The sequence below is a fragment of the Corylus avellana genome, chromosome 2, assembly GCF_965113065.1.
Source record: "Corylus avellana chromosome 2, dhCorAvel1.hap1.2, whole genome shotgun sequence".
NCBI classification, from domain to species: domain Eukaryota; kingdom Viridiplantae; phylum Streptophyta; class Magnoliopsida; order Fagales; family Betulaceae; genus Corylus; species Corylus avellana.
Window position 1 is genome coordinate 3,396,912 of NC_142491.1, and position 25,378 is coordinate 3,422,289.

The 25,378-nt window shown below is 36.3% G+C and overlaps 1 protein-coding gene across 1 annotated transcript; it reads right to left on the minus strand.

The window, feature by feature from the left end:
- Positions 1-3,348: 3,348 nt before the first annotated feature.
- Positions 3,349-12,803, minus strand: CSLC6 (Cellulose-synthase-like C6). The gene is made up of 5 exons (XM_059578297.2): positions 11,833-12,803; positions 8,838-9,146; positions 4,948-5,238; positions 4,725-4,838; positions 3,349-4,425 (listed from the first exon to the last, which is right to left on the minus strand). Exons 1-5 carry the CDS (start codon positions 12,514-12,516, stop codon positions 3,787-3,789), a joined length of 2,037 nt encoding a protein of 678 aa, XP_059434280.1. The 5' UTR covers positions 12,517-12,803; the 3' UTR covers positions 3,349-3,786.
- Between the last annotated feature and the right edge of the window lie 12,575 nt (positions 12,804-25,378).

The following is a 25,378-nucleotide window of genomic DNA, read 5'->3' on the forward strand; positions in this document are numbered from 1 at the left end:
GGGGGGATGTTCACAATTATACACGTTATATATGAGTAATGATGTATCAAATCTAATAATTAATTTGTAAGATGAGATAAGAAAAATATGAGAAAGTATTTACACTAAGCAATCTCTCCATTTTGATAGCACAAAGTGAAAATTGAGGAAAAGATCATAAGAAATGTTGTTTAAAGTTAACAACAACAACAATGACACTAAGCAATTCATGTGTGTGTTTTTTTTTTTATAGTTTTGAGGATAGGTTCATTCATTTGTGAATTTGTTGTGCAATTTATTTTCTTAATTTAGTATATATTTTTTAATATACTAGTTGAGAAGGCATGTGCTTGGTTCCCTGTGTTATGTATCACTATAATTATTAACATTATAATTTTAATATCATACATATATTATATTACATAATAGATTTAATATTTATATTATTGAACAAGTATATATTGAATTTTCTAAAAAAATAAAGTAAAATTATAAAATTGAGTAAATATGATATATTAAAAGAAAACGAGAGAAAGTTAATTTAGATAACACACTTATGTTGTTACTATAAATCAAAAGGTATTGAAAAATATTTTGCACATTCAAATGCTTTGTCGAGGAACAAAGTGATAATGAATATTCTCTTTGTTTCCGATTTAATGGAAAACATTATCCTAAAGCTCGGGCATGAGTATAAAGTGCAATTGATTCTCCTTATATATGTATAAAGTGAGATTGATTCTCACAAGGTGGATAAGGATAATTATGAATTTAAATCAGTTACTCAAGGAAAAAAGTAGTGAACAAAGTGACAGTATATAAATTTTGGTTTGATTACGGAATGGTTCCATGGAAGGGTAATATGTAATAAATAAGTAAATTATGAGGATGAATTAATTAAATCAAATACACTTATTAGAGTGCGATTACAATTATTTAGTATAATTAATTGTGACTAAATAGTGTTGTGTGAGATGTCAATATTTTTTCATTTAGGTCCCTCGTTGAGCTGATGTAAATTGACTATATATATATTGGTCCTCAATAATATTTATATATTTGGGATGTTTTATTTTAATAAAACATCGGTCAAATAGATTTATTTTCTAAGTGGCTAAATTGAGAGAATTGGGTTTAGGGAATTAAATAGAGCTATGGACTCATAATTTAATTTCTATAAGATTATGTATATTTAATTCTAAATGACTAAGCAAAGTCTAAATAGCATTGGGCTTGAGGATAAATCTCAAGCCCATGCATATGGATAAGTGGGAGTAGGTTAGGGTTGAAACCCTAGCCCTAGGCACATGTGTAGAACTTTTTCTCCCCATGGCCATGTATGTTGAGTTGGCAAGGGGAGTAATTTCTACCCCCTTCGCCGGCCACTACATAGACTGGGATTAATAATCCTAGTCCGACATGTATTCTTCTCATACCTCTCATAGTATTCCCAAATCTATAGGAGTGGAGGCTAGGGAGTGCACAGAGCTGAGGAGAAGACGCATGGGCCAGGGAAATAATCCTTGGCCCTATGCGACCACTAGAGGAGTGGAGGCTAGGGTTTTCCTAGCCCTAGCCGTCCACTCCCCTTTAGTAGTCCTTATTGGACTAGGTCTCCTAATGCTCCTTGGACCACATTACTTAAATCTAATTATCTGCCTCCCTGATAAGCCTATAAATAGGGAAGAGCCTAGGCTCTCAAATCACTCAAAACTCTCTGAGAATTAATAGTTAACTCACGAAGAACAAAAGTTTAAGATTTGAAAAGTCAAGTAAGAGCCCACACTCTCTTGGTTATTATTGGTCATTGGTGAGAAGATCTACAGGTCTTTACATCCCTGAGATCTGTCATGTTCTTGAAGAAAGAAGAACTTGTTCTTCGTGTTCTTGATATATATATATATATATTCTTCATGTTCTTGAACAAGAAAGAACATATTCTTGAAGAAGCAAAAAGATTTTTTCCCAAAGCTAGGAGTGGCCGTTTGATATTCAACTAAGTGTTCTTCATTCTTGAAATGTAATTTTAAATAGCAACTGTTCTTCACATGTATTATACATGTACAAGGTGAGATGCATTCTCACAAGCTACATAAGGGTGACTCAAGGAAAGAGGCAGTGAACAAAGTGACAATACATTGACTTTGGTTCGACTACATAAGGATTCCATGGATGAGTAAAATGCAATAAATAACTACATCATGAGGATTAATTAATTAAATAAAAAATAATTATTAGATTGCAGTCATAATTATTTAATGAAATTATTATGATTAAATAAATTCGTGTGACATGGTCTAGGTAGACATGGTCACATGCCTATTTAAGCTAATGATATTGATGTAAATTGACTAGTATTTATATTGAGCCTCAATTATATATTTATTTACTTGGGATGTTTTATTTTAAATAAAACATGAGCCAGAAAATTTATTAATCTTATTGGTTAATTAGAGAAATTAGACTTAGAAAATTAAATAGAGTATTATCCTATTAGGCTCATAATTCTTATCCCGTCATAGGATAGTTAGAGGCGTAAAATAATTGCATTATTAACAAGAACACCACTAGGCACTCAACCAACATTTCCTTTCTAATTGACAGATTGCCCTATGGTATCTAGCCTCCTCCTCCTTCTGAGCTCACTCGGTAGCAAAATGGGCTGTCTTCAAACTATTCTAGATGCATTCCCCTCTTCCCCTCAGCTTTTCGTCTCCACCCTTATCAACAATAGAAAGGATCCACCTATTCGTGTTTGATTTCCTCTTTCATTTGTCCGTATTCTTACTTAAAAATAAGAAAAAACTTCACAAAGGACCTTTATATTTTTAAAAAACCTCCTCAAATTTAACATCTTTCAATTTCACCACTCGACCTTTTCATTTGATACAATTTACCCCCATCCGTCAATTTTTATTGTTAAGCCCGGACGGAAACCGCTAGAAAAACCAAATTACCCTTCGATTTTCAATTTTTTTTTATTATTATTATTTTTTTAAAAGGAAAAAATGAAAGAACAAAAAAATAAATAAATAAATAAAATTTTAATTTAAATTTAAAATTAAGAGCAAATTAAAAATTTTATAAAAAAATCAGGGCTATAATAGTCATTTTATCAATTTTAACATTTAAAAACTAACGGATGAAATACTTTGCATCAAATTGAAAGTTCAGGGGATGAAATTAAGAGTTTTTGAAATTTTGGAGTCTTCTCAAAACACATAGTAATTCAGGGGGTCTAAAGTGAAAGTTTCCTCTAAAAGTAAAAAATAACAAAAACTCCCACTAGCTTGCTTCAAATAGAATATCGAGTTAAATTAGAAAAAAAAAAAAAAAAAAAGATTTTGTTTCAACCCGTTTCAGCACCAATACGATCAAAAGTATGTCTCATTCATTGTAAACAATCTGTTGACAACAAAAAATTAAAGAATGTAAAAATATCTAACAACTCCAACCACGTTTGGAAGTTAAATAAACTAGCATAACAAACAAAGAGATTGGGAATGCTTAATTCTCTTCACTATTTTTCAAGCTCGTATCCCTTTGAAACCTTGAAACAACTTTTTGGTAAGGAATGTGACTTGGCAGCAACAATGATACAACAGGCCCCCTCTACACAAAAATAAATATATAGACTATAAATTGTGCCAAGTATCAAGAAAAATCGCCTCAACTGGGAGCCAATAACCCACAAAAAGCAGGTACAAAAGTCCGGACATTTGCTCCGCTCATGGCGAACTGAATGAATCCCCAGTCCATATCCTGGAGAATAGTTTCCAACATTAATCCCAAACAAAATCGTCGGGGTCAACTTACCTGCTCGCCGATCAAATCAAGACCAACAACTAAGAAACTGATCCCTTGAAATAACAGGAAATAGAAATGAATTCCTTGAGCAGACAATAAGCTTCTTGCTGAGGCAGTTAACAAAATGAATGCGAGAGCGAGTTCCTTCCGATACAAACGGTTTCTCTTAGTTTTCCCGGTTTTCTTAGACATCTCTAGTTTGCTCAGCTCTTCAAGGCCCGACTCTGAGGACGACCTGTGAAGAAGACTCGTACTTTCCGCTAGTGGATCAGATTGTTTCTCAAACGCAACTAGATCCGTCTCCGAGGATCTTCCCAGTTTCTTTGTAACTATCCACTCATAGGAACTTCCAAACCGAAACAATCCAGATATCATGGCATTAAATTTGGTCACAGACATGGTATTCTCAAAAAGAAGGTAAGGAACTATAAATGGGAATGACCGTGGTGATGGAAGGATATTCAAAATAGACATTAGTCCAGGAACATAACAAACAACCCAAGCAGGTAGTTGAGCTTCTGGCAGGAACATGGTCAGGGGGAGAATGATGCAAAAGAGGGTGAATGAATAAAATGGCAGGATAAGCTTCCGTAGAAGGAAGAAAAGAAATATCAAATTGGCTTTCTTGGCCAAACTCACCTGCAATGTGAAAGACATTAACATTAACATGAGAGATGACACTAACCTGAAGCTGAAATACATTTAGGAGTTCTTTAGGGCATAGATACATCTCTATGATTGGAAGCCTTAATGGAACTTCCCTAGTTTGTTTATGGGAGAGGGCTATGATTAGTCAACCACATAATCCTGTGTTTCCTTATTACCTTGAGATACCATTCAATAACTTCTGATTTTCTTGATAATCAAGGTTAATAAATTGTTAAGTATAGTATTTGATGTCATGCAAATTTCATCTTATGTAAATAAAACTTCCCTACCTTCGAACGAAGTATGTCAACAAAGCACAAACGGAACAACTGCATTGGGCCTGAATGCCATCGGTGTTGCTGTTTCTTGTATGCCTCATAGGACTCTGGAAGTTCACAAAGGCACTGCAAATAGAAGAGTAAGTTACTGTCAAAAAAATGGAATAGTAAGTTTAGAAAACCTTATGATCATCTCAAAACATTTGAAGAAACTGTGTACGGCAAGACGTCAGACCTTTACATCATTCAGATAAATGAATTTCCATCCACAAAGATGAGCACGAACAGCAATGTCCATGTCCTCAACAGTTGTTCGTTCCAACCAGCCACCACATTCTTCAAGGGCTTTGATTCTCCAAACACCAGCAGTTCCATTAAAGCCAAAGAAGTTGATAAACACACCATTGACCTGTTGTTCAACCTCAAAATGGAACGATAAGTTTATATTCTGCAACCTTGTAAGCAAGTTCTCATCCTTGTTCACAAATGCCCACCTTGTCTGGACCAATGCCAGATCATCATTCCCCTTCAACAAAAAAGCAGAAAAAGAAAAGAAAAGAAAATTGTAGTCAGATAATCAGAACTTGTAGATCACCTGTGTCTGTAAATAACTAAATGTCTGCGTAACAATGTACACAACGTTTTCCATGTTAAAGAAAAGCGCCGATAGAGTCTATAGATGGTGAATGTCACGGGATGGGGGAAAGGAAGAACTGAGTAATTACATTGACATCGATTAGGAATCGCCTCACCAAGAGACAACTACCACTACCACAACAAAAGGAGTATTAAAATTCTCCCCTATCTATGGGTAAATTCAACTCACACACACCCATAAGAGATACAATCCAAGATCTCACCCTCCGCCCCTTGTGAGGTAAGGGGATGCCATTGGTTTAAAGACAGTTGGCATTTTCAAGCATATTACAATATCAAATTTGCACCCAAACATTAAGAATATTAGATCCTATGTTAGCTTCGATCCTACAAATTAAGTATGAAAATATGATAAATTACGATAAAGGATATTAGATCCTACAAATTAGACTAGGTTAGCTTAGACTTGGAAACCAATTAAATTAACAATACGTTGGTTAGAGACTATCTTGCAATGCTCATTTGTCCACATCCTGAGACAAGCATCAGGCTATCACTTGGCCTAGAAGTTGCATAGTCAGTGCACACGTCTTAATTCATTACAGCTTACTTAATTTCTTCTTTGCTAACCCATGTCAGTGGCCCAGCAGTCTATCCATGTCCAGCACTTGTCTGCATATCTAAATGGAGGCTTGGCCCATGCCAATCCTAATCCAAGCTTGCACATTGTCAGCCTTAATAGCACTGCACATACTAGCACCCACTATCTTGCATGCTGGCTTGCCCATGACCATGCCCATGAGAAGGCTGCCATAGCAACACAAAGCCTACATCACACATCAGCATGCAACCTATCACGCTATGCTTGAGCAAACCATTGAGTGTAAACGGCTTTTACCATGCTATTGATAGTGCACAATGCCAAAACTGACACACTAGGGAGAATACCATTGGCTGCCACCTTAAGCATCAGTTCGCAACACCTTGCCTGCCCATGGAATGCCTCCTCCACGCCCATGGATATAGTGCTGGCATGGGTGCAAGGTGCCACCACATTCCACCACCACTATCAAGTGAAGGGTTCAACAAACCACCCTCACTGAAAGAACTCAATGTCCTTCTTGGTAGGGTGCAAGTTGTTCTTTCATCTATCTCTTGAGCTGCCACAGTGTTGTATCCCTTTCCTAACAATCTTCCAACTCTGGCAGACCCTTCCATTTTACAAGGTAATAATATGTCCTATTTTTCATGCTTTTGACTTTCTGTCTTGTTTTTTTTTTTATAAGTAATAATGATATAAAAAGCGCAAAGGGGCGCAACCCTCATACACGGGAAGTATAAACAGAGAGCGCCTAAGAGGGAGAGAAATGAAAAAGAAAATCAGAGAAACTAATCATTAAAGGAACTAGCCAAGCGGCCGTCCAAGAGTAAAGAGTAAAGAAGAAAAAATGAGTCAATTCCTCTATGGTCCTAGTAAAGAAGAAAAAATGACTTTCTGTCTTGTGAAGCAAACTCTTCTAAACATTAGGAGCAAACTATTTCCAAATGTTAGGTAGGGTACATCTCGACTAACTTTAAGAATTGTCTACCAAATCCTTGTTAAACGATTTGAGGAAACTTACATGGAATGGGACATGCAGGTAGGCTCAAACCAATATGCTACCCTCCCCACTCACTTCGCTAGTTCAAGGGGACCATAATACATAACAATTAAGCCTTTGCGAGTTGCATTTCTTATAAACTTTTTCCAAATTTGGAAGTTTCAACATCAGTTTATCCTAACACCGAGTTCTGGAAGCCTTCTTAAACTGTCAGCATAGCTCTTCGTCTATCATTGGGCCTTACCGAGGGTGTAGATGTTATTATTATCTTTGTATGCATGTAGCTATGTAGCAATATCATAGGATGTCTGTATATCCTACAATATTCAACATTTATTTTTCCAGTTGAATACAAAACGCAACTTTAAGACTCAGAATTTAAGGTTCTCACCAGACCCAATATCCTTAATCCTAATCTGCTATAAATTTTAACCTCACATCTTCCAACAATAACTTCTTTTGTTGTGGAAAATACATTCCTCAGAGGGATATCCTTCCCATGATGTTATTTAAGTTTCTATGTCCCCAAAACTTGTCGGCATTCTCATGCATAGATAACTTGAAATCACGCTTGAACAATTTAAACTACTAGGATAAAGACTCACTCACATGTTTTTACACAATTTGCAAGGTAAAATATTAATCTTGGAGGCAACAAAACTACAACCCATAGAACTAAAAAGTCCAAATTTTTTTTTCGTACGTAAAGCAAATTCATTAAAAGCACAAGGGGTGCAATCCAAGTACACAAGATGTATACAACAAAAAAACACCCAACAAGATCAAGAATGAGGAAAGGAAGCATATAAAAATCTACAAAGTTAAAGAGATATTGAACAGAGGCGCACTCAAAGAGTAATTTAAGAAAAATAAAGTTGTGGCACCAAACTCATCTTTTTGCAATCTTTGAAACTTCGATTATTAATTTCTCTCCACATGCACCACATTAAACAAAAAGGGATTATATTCCAAACAATTTTAAAATCATTCCTACAAAACCTTCCTTTCCAACAGTCCGAGAGCTTGGTTTGGGCATAACCCACTCTACTCCAAACATCAAAAAACCGAATTCCACAACACTCTTGCAAGATTTTTTTTTTTTTTTTTATAAGTAATGTTTGTATATACCAAAAAGCACAAAGGGTCGCACCCTAATACACAGGAAGTATACAAGAGAACGCCTAATTAGGAGAAAAAAAAAATAACAAGAAATTCAGAAAGACTAATCACTAATGGAGCTAGCCAAGCTGCTGTCCAAGTAAAAAGATTAAAGAAGAAGAAGGACATGAGCTCCTCCAAAGATCTCTCAGAGTCCTCAAAGCATCTCGCATTTCTTTCTCTCCATAAGCACCACATAAGCAAACAGGAACCATCTTCCACACAATATTTAAATTGAAAGAAAGCTATAGAAAATATTTGAGAAGATTGGAAGCCACCTAACTAAGCACCACATCTTTCATCTCATGTTTGAAATACTTTCATATTTCCTATGAAACATAGATATGATTTAACAAAGAATCACATTATTTTGCATAACCCTAATTAATCATGAAGTCCAACAAAGGCCAATCTCAAATTCTATCAACAACATGAACAGCTACCAATCCAAGAAATGCATCAAGACTGAGGCTTTTCCTCTTTCTAATGTATCTTCTTACTTCCAGGAAAAAAATAAATAAATTCATTCTAATAGAATCAACGACCAGGCTCTCTTGGACTGTCCACATAAAAAACAAGTGTTGACTATGTTTATGCTGAAGTATGGACATGTAAAACATATGTATTTACATGTGCATTATACACATTGTCATCATGTAAGCTGAGAATCCAAACACTACACATGGTGCTTTCACATCAAAACATTAACCATCAAACATGCTGACTCCAATAGAATTCTTAACAGATAAGATAATGATTATACAGTTACCTTAAAATAAGGAACAGTTTTCTTCAAGAAATCTGGTCCTGGCTGAAAATCTGCATCAAAGATCGCCACAAACTCATAATTTTTAACATAATCACAGCTCATGGCAGATTTGAGATTCCCTGCTTTATAGCCTGTGCGAATGAGACGATGTCTATACAATATGCGAACACCCCTTTGTTGCCATTTCTGTACTTCTGCCTTGATAAGGGATTGGACATCTAATTCATCAGAATCATCTAGAACCTGTACGAGCATTCTATCCCTTGGCCAGTCCTGGATACAAACCGCTGCAATAGATTGATGGTAAACCTGTTTGGCACCCAAGGATAGCAGATATTAATAATTACACGAGGAAAAGGGAAAGAAACAATACAAAATTCAATGAAAAGCTAAAACAAAACAATATACGTAAATATAGGCATACATACATACAAACATAACTACGTACATGCAAAATTTAATAATGAATGATTGAAGAAATTTTTCTACATGCTATTTCATAACTGCTCCAGTCCATATCCAAAAAGATACTGAAAATTGAATAGACCAATTCAAATTCTTTATTATTCAATAGCTGAAGAAGGGCACAACTCAACTAAAATGACCAATCCAACTAACAGGAAACTACACAGATGTCATTCTGCTTTTTTCTTTGCTTCATTTTTGCAGGGATTCCACCATTTTGCATTCTGTGGGCCATACACTAAGCATATATGAATTTTCTTTACTGCTAGAAAAACATTTTATTTCCCATTTAGGTTTCTATGGTTGATTCCACAATAAAAAGGAGAAAAGAAAAAAAAAGAGAGAGAGAGAAAAATACTACGAAGGGCGGATGGGTGTAGGAACATTAGGAGAGAGAGAGTTTTCAGTTTACCAATACACTTAACAGAAATACATACAACTTGGAATCAGAACAAGTGTGCTTGTATTGTACTAATCAACCTATTTCTCAACTGTGCACATACTGAAAAACTTGTAGGTGCATGCAAACTTGCAAGTACAACTTCTGGAACAATGACTGCCACCGCAATTATTCGAAAACAGTCCCAATAGCAGTTCACCGTGCCACCACCACCCTTTGCATACCATTACCATTTTCAGAACATCAATAATTATTCTTTTTTTTTTCTTTGATAAGTATAGTAAGTAATATCTCTTCCTTTTTCTTTTTTTTAATCTTTCAACAGGAAGAGATATAGAAAGTGTGATCAAGCTTAACTAATAATCAATATAAATAGCCAAAGCATAAGATCAAATGATTATTAAATCAAGTCAAAATGCACACCTCCATCCCTAACATGCCTTTAATTATGAAGTATCTACTTTCTACCCATCTTTTGACTTACAAAATCTACAGGTATTCAATCTTGTGAATCAAAGACAAGATAGAAGAGAGTTATTTAAGATTCTTTGGACATAAAGAACAACAGGAAGGCACTAAAGAACAATAGAAAGGCCAAATAACACAATGGCTGATGGTTGTGAGTAAAGAAGACATGAAGCATTATGACTTGGTAGAAGATATGGCGTTAAAAAGATCCAAGATGGAAAGGAGGATGTACAAGCCAACACCATGTGGTATGGACATAATTTGAGTCAGTAGCATCTTGAAGTCTAGAAAAAAGATCTCTTAATCATGCAGTCATAAAAGTTCAAAAAAGAATCTGTAACAACATTTGCTTGGGAAAGCCTACTTATAGTTAACAAGGATATAAAATTGTTGACTTGAACACTAATCCTCAATGGCAGACACGTTACAAGCACAAGGAGACAAAAATTCAGTTGTATAAATCTTTGCCTTTCACCTCTATTTGTCTTGTCTACATGCTTCAACTGTGAAAGCCCATTTGTAAAATTTAATTTTTTGAGATTGGTTTAATACTTATCTAAAACAAAATTGATCAATCATATAGGTAATTTTTTTGGCTAGTATGATGCAGCTGAGTAGGATGACTTCCACACCATTTCTCATTCAGGAATGTGATGATGATGGAGCAGAACTAAGATTCGCAACTGAAAGTCCTTCACTTGCAACGAGTAATTTTTCAAAATTTGTTCACTATTGTATAATGTTGGCACAACTATTGGGGAGTAATGTAAGATTAAAAGTATTGGGATGCTACATGAGTCTTATGAAGACCAAATGTGAGTTTCTATAATATACATTGAAGATTACTCTTGACTATCATTTTTTTTTTTTTGGGGGGGGGATGGGGGGGGGGTGCGGATAATTTAAGGCAGAATCACATCACTTGTATTTAGCTTACTATTCCTGCAAGATCTAAACCTTGCACAACCAAGTGTTCATGCAAACTCAAGTACCAACTTCTAACTCCAAGCCCCCATCACTCTTGCTCTATAGCACTAATGCTAGCATCAATCTTCCTCAAAAAGGAAAGACTTGTTCATCAGGAAAACAAACACATAACCTAACGGGCAGTAAGAAAATTGAGCAGCTAAAGCCATATAAATCAATTGAAATATTCCTAAAACTAACTCTACACAAACTGCCACATAACCTTCTAGAGAAGGTAACATCAGCAGAGGATTACCATATCGAAGATGACCAGACGTGAAGATTTTATATTACTAAAACTAGTCTACTGCTACTGCTATTGATAGTAATATTTGGGAAATGAGTGATTGAAGAGTAACCAGCATAAAACATGAAGACATGTCAATGCTCTATGGTATTAAACCTCCTCTCATAATTTGTCGACAGAAAGAGATCCACGTACCACACCATATCAAAATTTCAACTAGAATTTACACTTCATCTCAGAAAGTTCGCGACAAATTCAAAATCAGGAGTAGCTACCTACTCATCTACAGCTAGAATTCGGACATTTAACAAGCTCAAAACAACTAGCACCAAACTTAATGCAACCGAGTTCTTGCTTAAGTAATGAATTCGAATAGAAAATTACAATAATTTAAGTTCGAATTCAGAAAAGCTAGTGTGGAAAGGGATTCGAAACCTACATGCTCTTACCTCCCTCTCATTGCACATCGGGATTTGCACCAAAACCATCGGGTAATCCTCCGCATCTGCATTCTCTTCGTCTGCGGCACCGTACTCCATCTGCGCTACGGGCTTCAATTTCCGGAACTTGATCCAGAAGCATCCGAGGATCAGAACAACGCGGTCCACCGATTGAATCAGAAACAACACGATACACACATTGGTCAAACTCTGCAGCGGCGGCGCCAAGTAATTGGCCCGAATCTCCAGCCAATTGGCGTACACGAACCCTACCGCTCCCATCGACGGCGGCCTGAAATGCCATCCCTTGAAGTAAGCAACGAGCTCGACGGAGAGCAGGAGCAGGACCGTGATCAGGAAGGCCTTGATGAGACGGTAGAGCCGCGAGGAGGACGAGTCGGAGGCGGATGCCGGGGACGCGATCCGACGGTTGGCAGTGCGGAGGAGAGAAACGACGCCGTTGGTGAGGAACGCGAGGCAGGAAAAGATTTGCTGGAATCTCAAGAGGCACACCCAGGACAGCTGGCGTGCGCTGCGTGCTCGGCCCTTGTCAACCGCCCGGTCGGAGGAGGGGCTACGGATGTCGACGGTGAGGGAAGCAGTGGAAGGATTTTGAGAGGAAGGTTCTAGAAGGCTACTTTCTCTGTGCTTGTTCCACCATTCCTGGAACTCGTAGTTTTGAGGTCGAGACATAAAGACTGAAAATGCGATATATATAAATCTATATATATATATATAGAATATCGAATATCGAATATATGGATCTTCTTCTACTGTTAGTGGAATGTATATAAATCTGTTTGGTATTTTGTCAGTGTCGGTGTGATCCGGAGGAGGAGGAGGAGGACGAGAGAGGGAGAGGGTGAGGGGGATTGAGCTAAAAATGGAAAGAGTGCACCAAGTTTTGTTGTTCGTTTCTGCAGATTTTCAAAACCAGTCAGCAAGCAGGCCATGTGCGGTTGAAGGGTTAGACTTTTCCACTTCACATTGTTTCGTCCGCTAACAAACGAATGTGATGCTTTTTTTTTATTTATTTGTTTATTTTTTATATTTTTGAAAAACTTCACTTATCCTTCAAATGAAATTAATGAATCTTATGGTTCGTCTTCTAGTCTCATTTAACCCAAAAAAAAAAAAAAAAATTTACACACCCCTGATTTGCTAGGCATTCTGAGAAGACCCTCATACATATTAAAACTCTCAATTTTACTACCTCTACTTTTTTTTTTTTTTTTTTAACATGTCCGCACAAGAGGGGAAGGAGGATTCGAACTAGTAACCTCTATTTTCTTAGACGTGGTCCGAGCTAATTGAGTTACCTCTTGACATCACTGCCACAACTTTCAATTTGATACAATGTACCCCTCCGTTACTTTTTAAATCTTAAAAATGCTAAAATGACCATTATACCCCTAACTTTTTTAAAATATATATATTCAAATTTACCCTTAATTTCAAATTAAAATTAAAAAAAAAAAAAAAATCATCACAAGGTGACCCATGGTTGGGTCACTTGTGACCCTTTTTTCTTCATTTTTTTTTTTATTAAAACAAAAAAAAAAACAAAAAAAAAAACAAAAATCGAAAGGTAATTTGGTCTTTTAAGGGTTTCCATTAGAGTTTAACGGAAAAAATTAACAGCGGGGGTAAATTGCATCAAATTGAAAGTTTGATGAGTAAAATTGAGAATTTTTTTAATTTGTGGAATCTTCTCAACACAGGTGATTGTTTAAGGGTCCTTTGCAAAGTTTCCCTAAAATAAAATTTTGAAATCTCATTCTCTCCAAAGAGTGTTTGACTACCACAATCATCGATTAATCAAAGTAAATCATTTTTTTTTACATACGCACATGGGAAAGGAAATAGGAGACAGAGATTCGAAGTAGTGACCTCCGTTTCATCAAACAACTTAGGCAGTTGCCTAGGGCCCCCAATTAAATAAAGCCCCCAACTAATAATTTTACAATAAATTTTTTTTAGGCCCTAATTAATAATTATGAAGTAGATTCTTTCTAAAAAAAATAAAATTTAAGGCTCTAATATGGTAATACGTAAATAATTGAGAGTGTCTGATTAATGCCCCAATTTTTTTTTTTTTTTTTTTGACATGTCCGCACAAGAGGGGGGATGGGGATTCGAACTAGTGACCTCCACTTCATTAAATGTGGTCCCAGCCAATTGAGCTACCTCTTGGGGGACTTTATGCCCCATTTAATAATTATACAATACAGGTTTCTTCTAAAAAAATATTTAAGGTTCTAAAAGTTAATAAATAGTATCTAATTAATGCCCCTAATTATGGTAATAGTAATTATTGATTGAAAGTCATTATTCATATTCATAGAAAGTCTCAACATCCATAAATCTCCAATTGTTTGCATTGTGCATAACTTTTTTTTGAAGGTTAAAAATTACATACTCATTCATTGATAAAATGTCGCGAGTAAGAGCTCTTACAAAGAAAGCAAAAAGCTCTAAAAGCAAATCATAGTCGAAGCTAAAGTTACATATGTTAACAACATACCAATCAACCATTATAAATTATCCGCAAACCCATGACTATTCATCAGGATTAAAAATAGATCTGCACCAAACAGACACCTTCCAATGCATAGGTAGAGCTTAATCGGCTAGGACCACACTTAATAAAGTGGACGTCAAAAAGGTAGAGCTTATTCCTCGGCCTTGAGAGCAAAGAACCCCCAAGCCGAAACTCGACTCGATAGCCAAGCGTTCACATCCACAACCCAAGGGTCTGGACCAAAGCAGCAACAGGCAGATCGAAGAGAGGACAAAGCCTTATTACAAGCAAAAAAAGGAAAGAAAAATGAACAGGAAAATAAAGGGATAAAATGGAAATACAAGCAAAAATAGGAAAAAAAAAAAGGAAATACAGGGAAAAAAAAACACTACGCGGATAATGGCAGCCTGGAGGAAGCTGATCACGTGCTGGCCGAAAACCGACGCTGAAGGTGATGTTGGAAGTTCATCGCGGTGGGGACGCAAGAAAGACCAGGCAGCGAACGGCAGGCGCAGAGTGGGTATAAGGGAGATCGGCGACGCACACAAAACAAACTGGAGGGAAAGTTTGAGTGAATCCCCCAAGAGCAGCACCCACAGAGTGTGCCAAACAAGCAACAAAAACAAATAACAACACACCAAGATAAACGTCAAAAAAACAGGCATAAAACAGAAGCAAAAAAATAAATCAGAAAACGAAAACAAAACCACAGCCGGAGATACGTATCTAGTGCACAAGGTGGGATGGGCACGGGCAAAACTGGTTAGCAAGGTGGTGGTGCATGCGTCGAGGTGGGGGGCGAAGGGCAGTAGATCAGGCAAAAGCGAACCGGTCAAAACCAACCTCAATCCACAAAAAAATGCAACAGAGGATGATGGCAGGGGAGGAAGGCGGCAAGGTGGAGAAAGGGAGAAGGGCCACACTAGAGAAAAGCGGACCAGAAGAGGGAAAAGAGGGGCAAAGAAGGGGGAGAGAGGAGACAACAAGGGTAGAGGCATCATGTGAACTTCTATCACCCATTGCAAAGAGGGCGAGGGGAGGAGGGAGGCAGCCAACGACCATCTTTCCTCCCCAAGCCTGGAGATACCTTATCTGTGCAGTTGTAGTGCTCAAAGAGAAAAGAGCTAGGGTTTGGGATTCTAGGGTGTAGATGATATACGTTTTACAAAATTGATGTTCAATACATTGCATTGTGCATAACTGATAAAATTACAATGTCAGTGACTTTTCAACATCTATTTTTTTTTTTTCACATCGTATTCCACTATAAATTGCACTTTATAGCTTTCCTTTTTTTATTTTAAGTCATATTATTTCATGTTCTTTTTTTTTTTTTTTTTGATTGAATTATTTCATATTCTTGTATCAAGTGATAAGTCATTCAATATCTAATAAGTAATAAAAGAAGAAAGCCCCTACTATCTGGTCTTGGTGTAAAGCACCACTTTTACGGCCTCCAATATAAGATTGGCACATAAGCTAAATACACTGTATAGAATAGGATTGAAAACATGGATTTTTCAACCAAACCCACCCATCATCCCTTTTTTCTTCATTCTAACCCACTGAACCAACAAACCAATGCCCCCATCCCCCAACTGAATGACGTCACCAAATCCACCAAATGCCGTTGCCGGAATCTACCCAAACCAGTCGTCGGAAACCGCCTAAACCTATAGACAAAATAAACATTTTTCCCCTTTCAACAGATCTATTGAGAGCCTCTTCAACATTTCTTTTTTTCTTTTTCTGAGCATCAAACGAATTTCATTCATGTATGAGTATGATCCTATTTTTAGAAGAAAAATTCTCCCAATTGAAACAAAATTGTCATCCTAGGTGTGGTTATTGCAGAAAAATTCCTCGCAAGAATGAGAAAAAACAGCTACGAAATACTACCAATCACAATAGAAACTTAGTCTTACCCATCGTTTGAATTTTCTCTTGTGTTGGTGGGTGAAACAAGGTTCCCCAGTTGAATTGGTCGTTTTTATTTTTTTTATTTTTTATTCAAAGAGGGAAAAAGAGGATTACAAAGGGGGTCCTTTCCACTCCTAAATTTAAAGAGGAAAACACGCGAGAGTGAGTGAGAATGCTTCCAAACACTAGGTTCAAAGCGGCCCATTTGGCGACATGGTGTGCACAAAAATTTGGCACATCTTGAGACCTTCAAAGCAGTCCAATCCGAGAAGGAGAGGATTTGAAGGTTGATGTCGGTAAAGACATGGGCAGAGGCCCATTCGGTGCTGAGGTGGGGGGAGTTGATGGCTAGGATTGTAGTCAAACAGTCCTCTTCAATGATAAGAGGGGAGCTACCGTACCGAGAGGCAAGCTGCACGGTTGTGTTGTGACTTGGTTGCATTGTGTTGTGAAATGGCACATCTTGAGACCTTCAAAACATGGCTAGAATTGGTTGTGTTGTGACTTGTGGGTTTTTCCTTTTGACGTGTGCTTGAGAAATGGAGTTCCAGTGTTTTTACCTCTTCTTGGATTTGGTGTTTTTACTTATGTGTTGAATTATTAGTGGGTGCTATAAAATTGGGCTTTTACACCAAGTGTTGTTTGAAGGTTTTCTCATAAAAGAAAAGTTTTAAACAAAATTTTACAAATTAAAGAAAGTGTACTGATTGACATATTAAATTACATAAAAATATTTGATTCTTTTTTAAATATTTCGCTTATAAAATTTGATTGACAATAAATGTTACAGTTGCTTATGCATAAATATTTTTTTTTTCAAAATTAAAATTTGATAAAATCCTACCTAATATATAAAATTTCACAAGAAAAATTAAATGGATTATCCATATTATCAATTGAAAAATGAGATGTTGGAAAACTTGATTATAAAAACTTAATTAGTAATTATGCATCACAAAAAGTAAGATAGTGATTTTTACATAAGAAAATAAATATAAAATAATTAGTAATTAAATATAAGAAAAATGTCTCACTTAAACTTATTGCCTTAGGCCTCAAAATCTATCAAGTCGGCACTGTGGTGGTCCCCAGCTGAATGAACTACCCCTTGGAAACGAATAATCAAAGTAAATCTAAAACATTATAACATAGATGATTCTCCAAATGTCACGGGCAAAAGACTAGTCATCCAAAATAGATTACAAGATTACATGCCAAGTTTAAATGTCATAATAACATCAAGTCTCAAAGCCTACATTTAGCAGATAAAGCGTAAAGATAATCTCTAACTGTAATGCCCCATGTAATTTCTAGGTTCTGTTTAGCTTAATTGAAGGTTCGCAAGATTGCCTGATTCATTAAGGATCGTTAGGAGTAAGATTTTTCGATTTTAGGGTTACGGCCGAACATTTGTAAGGGCGACCATCGAATGTTGGTTGACCAAATTAGGAACCACTAACGTTCGACCTACAACCCGACAACCACTGAACAACAGTACCAGAACGTTCGCCCATAAGTACACCCAACATCCGTTGACCTGCAGGCATGTCCCAACATCGCCCTCAACTTTTCAAACCCTATAAATACCCCCTTTCAAGCCCTTTTAAGCTTCATTCTGCCTTCTGAGCCTTAGAGAAACTCTGCTTGAGTGTCTTGTGAGTTGTGAGGATGAGAAGGAAGGCTTTCTTGGAGGTTCTTGCTCTAGGAAGGTAGCTTTCTTGACTTAGCTTGTTGTTTACCTAGTTGTTACTCTGGTTAAGTGTTTTCCATAGCTTGGCTGCCTGTTTTGGGCTTATGTTGTTGTTTTAGGTTTTAATTTTAGATTAAACATGGGTTAGCATTTGCAATATTGTTGTACGCATTATTCTGCATGAAGATGTAATTTTGGGCTAGGAGTGTGTTAGGAACCTTTTTGTAGTCTTAGCACTTGTTTAGAAATGATGAGAAGGTTTTCTGGTTCGACATGAGTTTTCTGCCTAGCAAAGAATGTTCGCACCTTTCTAGTTGAACATTCAGCTTCGAGCCTGAACGTTAAGCTGTTTGACAAAATGTTCGCTGGCCAGGCAGAACCTCTGTTTTGGGCATTTTTAGGACTCAAAACACATTTTAGCCTAGATTTAGGACTTATGTTAAGTCTTTTCATAGATTTGATCTACTATGAACTCTATTTTTTGAAAACATTTATTGCCTAAGCAATATAATGAACATGGTGAGATTTGTAAAAACATGCAAACAAAATATGTATAAGACTAATTGCATCGTATGACATGGTACACTGGTACGTGCGGGATAACGGCCATAGGCTTACCATACATGTTAACTCTATGGTCAAATATGTGTGTGTTATATGAGTATTGGATCCAACGGTTGTTTCGTGACCAATGCAACCATGTTTGATTAGCGGGTCAATACATGACGTTCATTATTAGTAACATGGGCCACCCAATGTCGAACTCGGTCGGGCTGCTAGTTATGAACGGTAAGGTACAATGGTTGAGGCACTAACATTGTATTACAGGTCCCTCGAGACAACGCCAACGCTGCTGACAATGGGTAACATCTCGAGTAGACAAACAGTTTGAAATATGACTTGATTCTCATAATTATAGCTTATCCTATATCTATATTGCATCCATAATAAACTGTCACCTCACAATGTAACATGTATATCATGTGCATTTTTACTCACTAAGTTGTCGGACTTACCCTTGTATTATTTCCCCTCCATTATGTTTGACTGCACTGTTTAGCTAGCTTAGCTAAGGATGGATCTAGGGAGACACCTAGCCATTATGAAGGATTTGCTTAGGATTATTTTTGAGGACTTGGACCCTATATAGCTCAACTCGATGTGGGATGCTAACAGATCTATTCATCTGGAGTTTCTCACGAGATCATTTTTATGCTTTATTTAGTTAAACGTATGCCTTAGTTTATTTGGAGCAGTTGTTAGTAATGATAACAACTAACAACTGATTAAATGATATATATTATATGCACTGATTAAATGATTTGAGCATATGGCATATAAAATGTATTTTACATGCTTATTACCAAAGTAAATCAAATTTGTTATGCATGTGAAAGGTCTTAGGATTACATTGAATATGGTTATGGGTGTGAATAACATGGTTATCGCACAAGGTCTTAATTCATAATCCTTGTATCCTTAAATATATATAGTTCGCAGTCGATAAATGGAACTTGAGCATTGCATTTTGAATAAGACTGTTATACATCAAATTTTGGTGATCTACCTTGATCAAGCAAAGCAGTGACTTAGGATTAATGTGTAGTGTGTTGAAATCCTAAGGCACTGAACGGACCAAGGAGTCGTCTTTCCACAAAGATACTGTCTATAAGGAAAGACAATGACTCATCAAAGGCTACTTAAGACTTTGATTCTAAATTCTGAGGGACTTATGGACTTAGATGTTTCATGTAGGTTGCTTAGATGTATCAAAGAGTGAGACTTATCATCGGTTAAAATAACCTTAATACATTAGGTGATCACATGAAACATTGTGGGAAAACTTTTTCCAAGAGGGAATCCAAAACCTTTTCCAAGAGGGAATCCAAATCCTTTATCGAAAAACAAAGAGATAAGAAATTCCCCCTTGTTTTAGATTTTATGGATATTATTCTCAGAGTTTTTGGCCGAAGCATTTTGGTTGGCATATAAAAATATATACATGTGCTTTGAACAAGTATGAGAATAACGTAAAATTAGTGGTTCAAGGATAAATAGGTAGAGAATTAAGTGATAGTATCCTTAGCCTTAATTTTGCTACAAAATATTTCATAGAGGAATTATAAGTCATCGTTAAGTAAGTCAAAGGGATTAATTGTTTAATAAAAAATATATATTGGAGTGCAGTCACCATTATTTAGTGGAATTAATTGTGATTAAAATATTGTTACGTAATAAATGTCAGGGAGACATGGTTACAAACATATTTAAGCCAATAATATTTTTTCTCTTTAGGTCTTTCACCAAGCTAATGTAATTTAACAGCAATAAGGCTTTCTTATTTATTGGGCTAAATATTTTATTTATTTAAAACATGGACAAAAGAGATATGGTGCAGTTGGGCTTAGGCCAAAACCTAGAGGCCCAATGAGCATAAGTGAAACATATATGGCCAAAGAAAATTCACTAGGCCTATGTGTTGAAGACAAAGAGAAAGGTCCGGGTAAAACCATAACACAGTTCCATTGGATGGGAATGCATGGTCTAAGGAGATTCTCCTTGGACCATGCGGCCATTTGTATGGAGGCTAGGGTTTATACCCTAGTTGTCCATACTAATCCAATAGATTCTTGAATTTGTTTTTTGCTCCTAGTCCCAAATTGCTTAAAACTGAAACTCTGCTTCCCTAGTTAGCATATAAATAGAGAAGCGCATGAGCTCTCAAATCACTAACTCATTCCATCAAATTCTCTTGATGATTAATTTTTAGAAACTGACTTAATAGTTCTTGAATTAACTCACGAAGAACAAAATTTTAAGATTTGAAGACCCAAGTAAGAGCCCAAACTCTCTTGGTTATTATCAGTTATTGGTGAGAAGATCTAAAGGTCTCTTCATCCCTGAGATCTATCTTAAGAAGAACTTGTTTTTCGTGTTCTTGAAAAAAAGAAGAATTTGTTCTCCGTATTCTTGAATAAGAAAGACCACGCTCTTGGAGAAGTAAAATATTTTTGCCCAAAGCCAGAAGTGGCTGTTGATATATAAATAAGTGTTCTTCGTTCTTACAATTTAATTTTAAATAACAAATGTCTTTCACATGTACTTCATAGAGTATTCTTAGCACATGAGAAATTCTTGAAATAAAAACATTTATAAATCCAGAAAATGCAAAGACCTAAACCAACCAATAAATACGATCATAAATTATATATAGATCGAGATCTCATATATATATATATATATAGAGAGAGAGGTTAGAACGAAAACTGAATGTCAACTCTAACTAAAAACTGACAGTGGTACATAATAAGTAATTATCCTTTAGTTAATTATTGTAACCAACTTATAAACAGTTTACCAATTGAAATTCTATATATAAAATGTAATAATGAAAAGTTTAAAGACCAATAAATACGATCATAAATTACATATAGATCGAGATCTAATTTTTTCATATTTATCTCATTTTTTCATAATGGCATAAATGACGAGGCCGCATACAACACACAAAGATGAAAAGATGAGCATTCTTAACCCAATTAGGTTACAAATAGAGTACCAACCATATTCTGTGGCGATGCCCGTCTGCTATGGATGTTTGGAGCATGGGGTGTGCAAAAATTCAGAAGAGCTCCTTTGAGGGATCGAGTTTCAGGATGGTGGTTGAGAACCTTTTCAACAAGTGCTCGGTGGAGGAAATGGTTCAGTTTGCTGGACTGGTCAGACGTATATGGATGAGACGAAATGATGTAGTTTTCGGAGGAATGCCCAAGCGATAGAAGATTATCAGACAGCTTTGATGTAGCGAGAGACCTCTATAGTGGATGTTTCTCCGTGTTCGTGGAGTTTGCCCTCTCTGGGCTGGTTTAAGGTGAATTAGGATGCCTCACTGGAACCAAGGCGTGGTGTTATGGGGTGGGCGGTGGTGGTCCGTGATCACAGGGGACAGCTGATAATGGCTAAGTGCATGTATCATCAGGGCTATCTAACCCCAGTTGCCGCAGAAGCCTACGCAGCCTTGATGGCGGTCAACCTGAGCAAGGAGCTGGGTCTTCAGAGTGTTCACCTTGAAGGAGATGCTAAAGCGGTGGTGGACGCTGTTAATGGAGCCGGAGAAGACAGTAGTATGGTGGGTCATGTAATGGAAGATTTAAAAGATGTGGCCTAGTCTCTGGTCCGATGGAAGATGACCTTCATTAGGCGAGAGGGAAATAATGTAGCCCACGTCTTAGCTAAGCATGCCTTACATCATGCACTAAATAGTATGTGGCTGGAACCACCAGACTGTATTCGTAATTTATTACTGCTAGAGTCTTCTGCTCTAGTTCAGTGATGTTCTAATGAGAATATGATATTTCACTCAAAAAAAAAAAAAAAAAAAAGGTTACAAATAGAGTAAAATGTGCCAATAAAACATAGTTTTATGATCAATTTTACTCTCTTGGATGGTAGTTCTATGCAATAGTTTAGGCTAGAACAGACAGTAGGCTTCCTAATCTTTATGCATGCTAGGGCTAATAGGGTCAAAACAATGCCACTTAGCATCCCAGATAAGAAGCTAGTTGGTAGCTGATTGTTCCCAAAAGCTATTAAACAAGAAAGAAACAGGACATAAAAAAGTACCATTAATGTGTTCCACAAGAACTATCATCCTCATCCTCCTCTAGTTGGGGAAGCCAAAGAAATCCTACCTCTAGCTGGGGAAGCCATAGAAACCCCATCAATGGAAAGCCCTCCTCTAAATGGGGACGCCAAAGAAATCCCATCAATGAAAGGCTTGGAGACATCCCAACATGAGAGATGAGATGAGAAGAGACTGGGGTACTCTTTTGAGAAACCATGCATGCAAGATCAATTCTTTAATGAAGACTGATGTATTTTCTAGAAAGTAAAATATGATAGTTAACGTAATTTAAACCAACTTATATCAACTTATTAGCGCACCCACCCCTTCAACCATTAGCTATCACGTCAGGTGTCCATTTGAATCCAAGAACCACGTAAAGAGCTCTTGGATGCCCAGCCACCCCCATTTTGCCAAATGGGGTAGCTTCCAACCACCCCTTTTCCAACACAATTTTTTTTTTTTTTTTAAATTTCATTTAATTTAATTTTTTTAATGTTTTTAATTTAAAAAAATTATTTTTTTATTTTTAATTAGGTATATGGACACGTGTCGAGTTTTTAGGGGAGCTAACGTGGATTTTCGTCAAACACAAACACAATTCGGACAACAAACATGATTCGGAGTTATTTGCCGTGGGCATGACAGAACAATCAATTTTGAGCAGCTCAGAAACAACTTTAAAGAGTATCCTTTGGCATGAAAATCAAAATGTTCTAATTCCAGCGAAAGCCCTATGTATGAAAGCGATGATGTGAATGTTCATTTGGAAATATGGTCCTAAACAAGAAAATAATAATGTTTGGTATTCTGTTCTTGACACATTTGAGAGAGGAGAAATTCTTGAAATAGAAACATTTCAAAATCAAGAAAATGCAGAGACCTAAACCAACCAATAAATACGATCATAAATTACATATAGATCGAGATCTCATTTTCTCACACACATATATATAAGAAAAGACTAGATAGATACCCCGGAAACAGATAAGACTCATCAACGAACTCTTTATCTCTCTTTTTCCATCTAATTAAATTGGTTTATGTTCGTTTTAGTATAACTAGATGGTTATAAATCCTTTATTTTTTTCAACCCAATCGCTCTTTTGATTTTGGAAATTTGTAAAAAAATATTTTTATCAATGTACTGCTTTTTCTACACATTCATCCCCACACTCTAATGGAGAATATATACGAATAATCATGACTTATAAAAAATAAAATAAAAAAATCGATAATCTAATCCACTTATGGTAAAAACATTTTCTGCATCAAGCACTCATATATTTTTAACGTTTAATTAGATCGGGTAATCATTCAAATTAAGTATATATATATGTGTGTGTTAGAACGAAAACTGAATGTCAACTCTCACTAAAAACTGACAGTGGTACATAATAAGTAATTATCTTTTAGTCAATTATCGTAACCAACTTATAAACTATGTACCAAGTGAAATTCTATATATAAAATGTAATAATGAAAAGTTAAAAGACCAATAAATACAATCATAAATTACATATAGATCGAGATCTCATTTTCTCATATATAACAATTCTACTCTCTTGGATTGTAGTTCTGAGCAATAGTTTAGGCTAAAACAAACAGTAGGCTTCCTAATCTTCATGCATGCTAGGGCTAATAGGGTCAAAACAATGCCACTTAGCATCCTAGATAAGAAGCTAGTTGGTAGTTGATAGTTCCCAAAAGCTATCAAACAAGAAAGAAACAGGTCATAACACAGTACCATTAATGCGTTCCACAAGAATTGTCATGCTCACCCTCCTCTAGTTGGGGAAGCCAAAGAAATCCCAACTCTGGCTAGGGAAGCCAAAGAAACCCCATCAATGGAAGGCCCTCCTCTAGCTGGGGACGCCAAAGAAATCCCATCAATGGAAGGCTTGGAGACATCTTCATCTTCTCTTCCTTCAGGCTGGGAAGCTAGCTGGGAGATGCCATCATCTCATCCTCCTCCATCAGGCAAGGAATCCAGCCGAGACACACTATCATCTCCTCATCCTCCAAGCTCATCTCCTTGTCCTTCAAGCTGGAGACCTTCTAGGAATTCGTATAGAAATGCAATTGGAATTCCTACATGAGAGAAGAGATGAGAAGAGATTGGGGAACGCTTTTAAGAAACCATGCATGCAAGATCAATTCTTTAATGGAGACTAGTGTATTTTCTAGAAAGTAAAATAGGATAGGTAACGTACTTTAAACCAACTTATATCAATTTATTAGCGCACCCACCCCTTCAACCATTAGCTATCACATCAAGTGTCCATTCGAATCTAAGAACCACGAAAAGAAACTGTTTCATGCCCATTTGAATACAAGAACCACGTAAAGAAATGAAACTGTTTGATGCCCATTTGAATCCAAGAACCACGTAAAGAAGTTGTTTGATGCCCAAACACCCTCATTTTGCCAAATGGGGTGGCTTCCGACCACCCCTTTTCCAAACAATTTTTTTTTTTTTTTTTAATTTAGTTTAATTTAAATTTTTTAATGTTTTTATTTTTAAAAAAATTATTATTTTTTATTATATATATGGACACGTGTCAAGTTTTTAAGGGCACTAATGTGGATTTCTGTTGAATTTTGGACGAAAGTTAGACAGAGGTACCATTTTGCAACTTAAGAGTGGTTCAGCCACCCCCAAGGGCCCTAGGGGGTGGTTCGACTAACCCTAAAACGGCAGGGGTGCTTCAGCCACCCCTTTTCCAAACAATTTTTTTTTTTTTTAATTTATTTATTTTTTTAATGTTTTTTAATTTTAAAAAAAAAAAAATTATTTTTT

Coding starts and splice junctions, on each gene's coding strand:
- CSLC6 (XM_059578297.2), bottom strand. CDS start 12,516: ATGTCTCGACCTCAAAACTACGAGTTCCAGGAATGGTGGAACAAGCAC. Junction 9,147..11,832: donor CGATGTGCAATGAGAGGGAG/GTAAGAGCATGT, acceptor GGTGCCAAACAG/GTTTACCATCAATCTATTGC. Junction 5,239..8,837: donor AAACTGTTCCTTATTTTAAG/GTAACTGTATAA, acceptor TTTTTGTTGAAG/GGGAATGATGATCTGGCATT.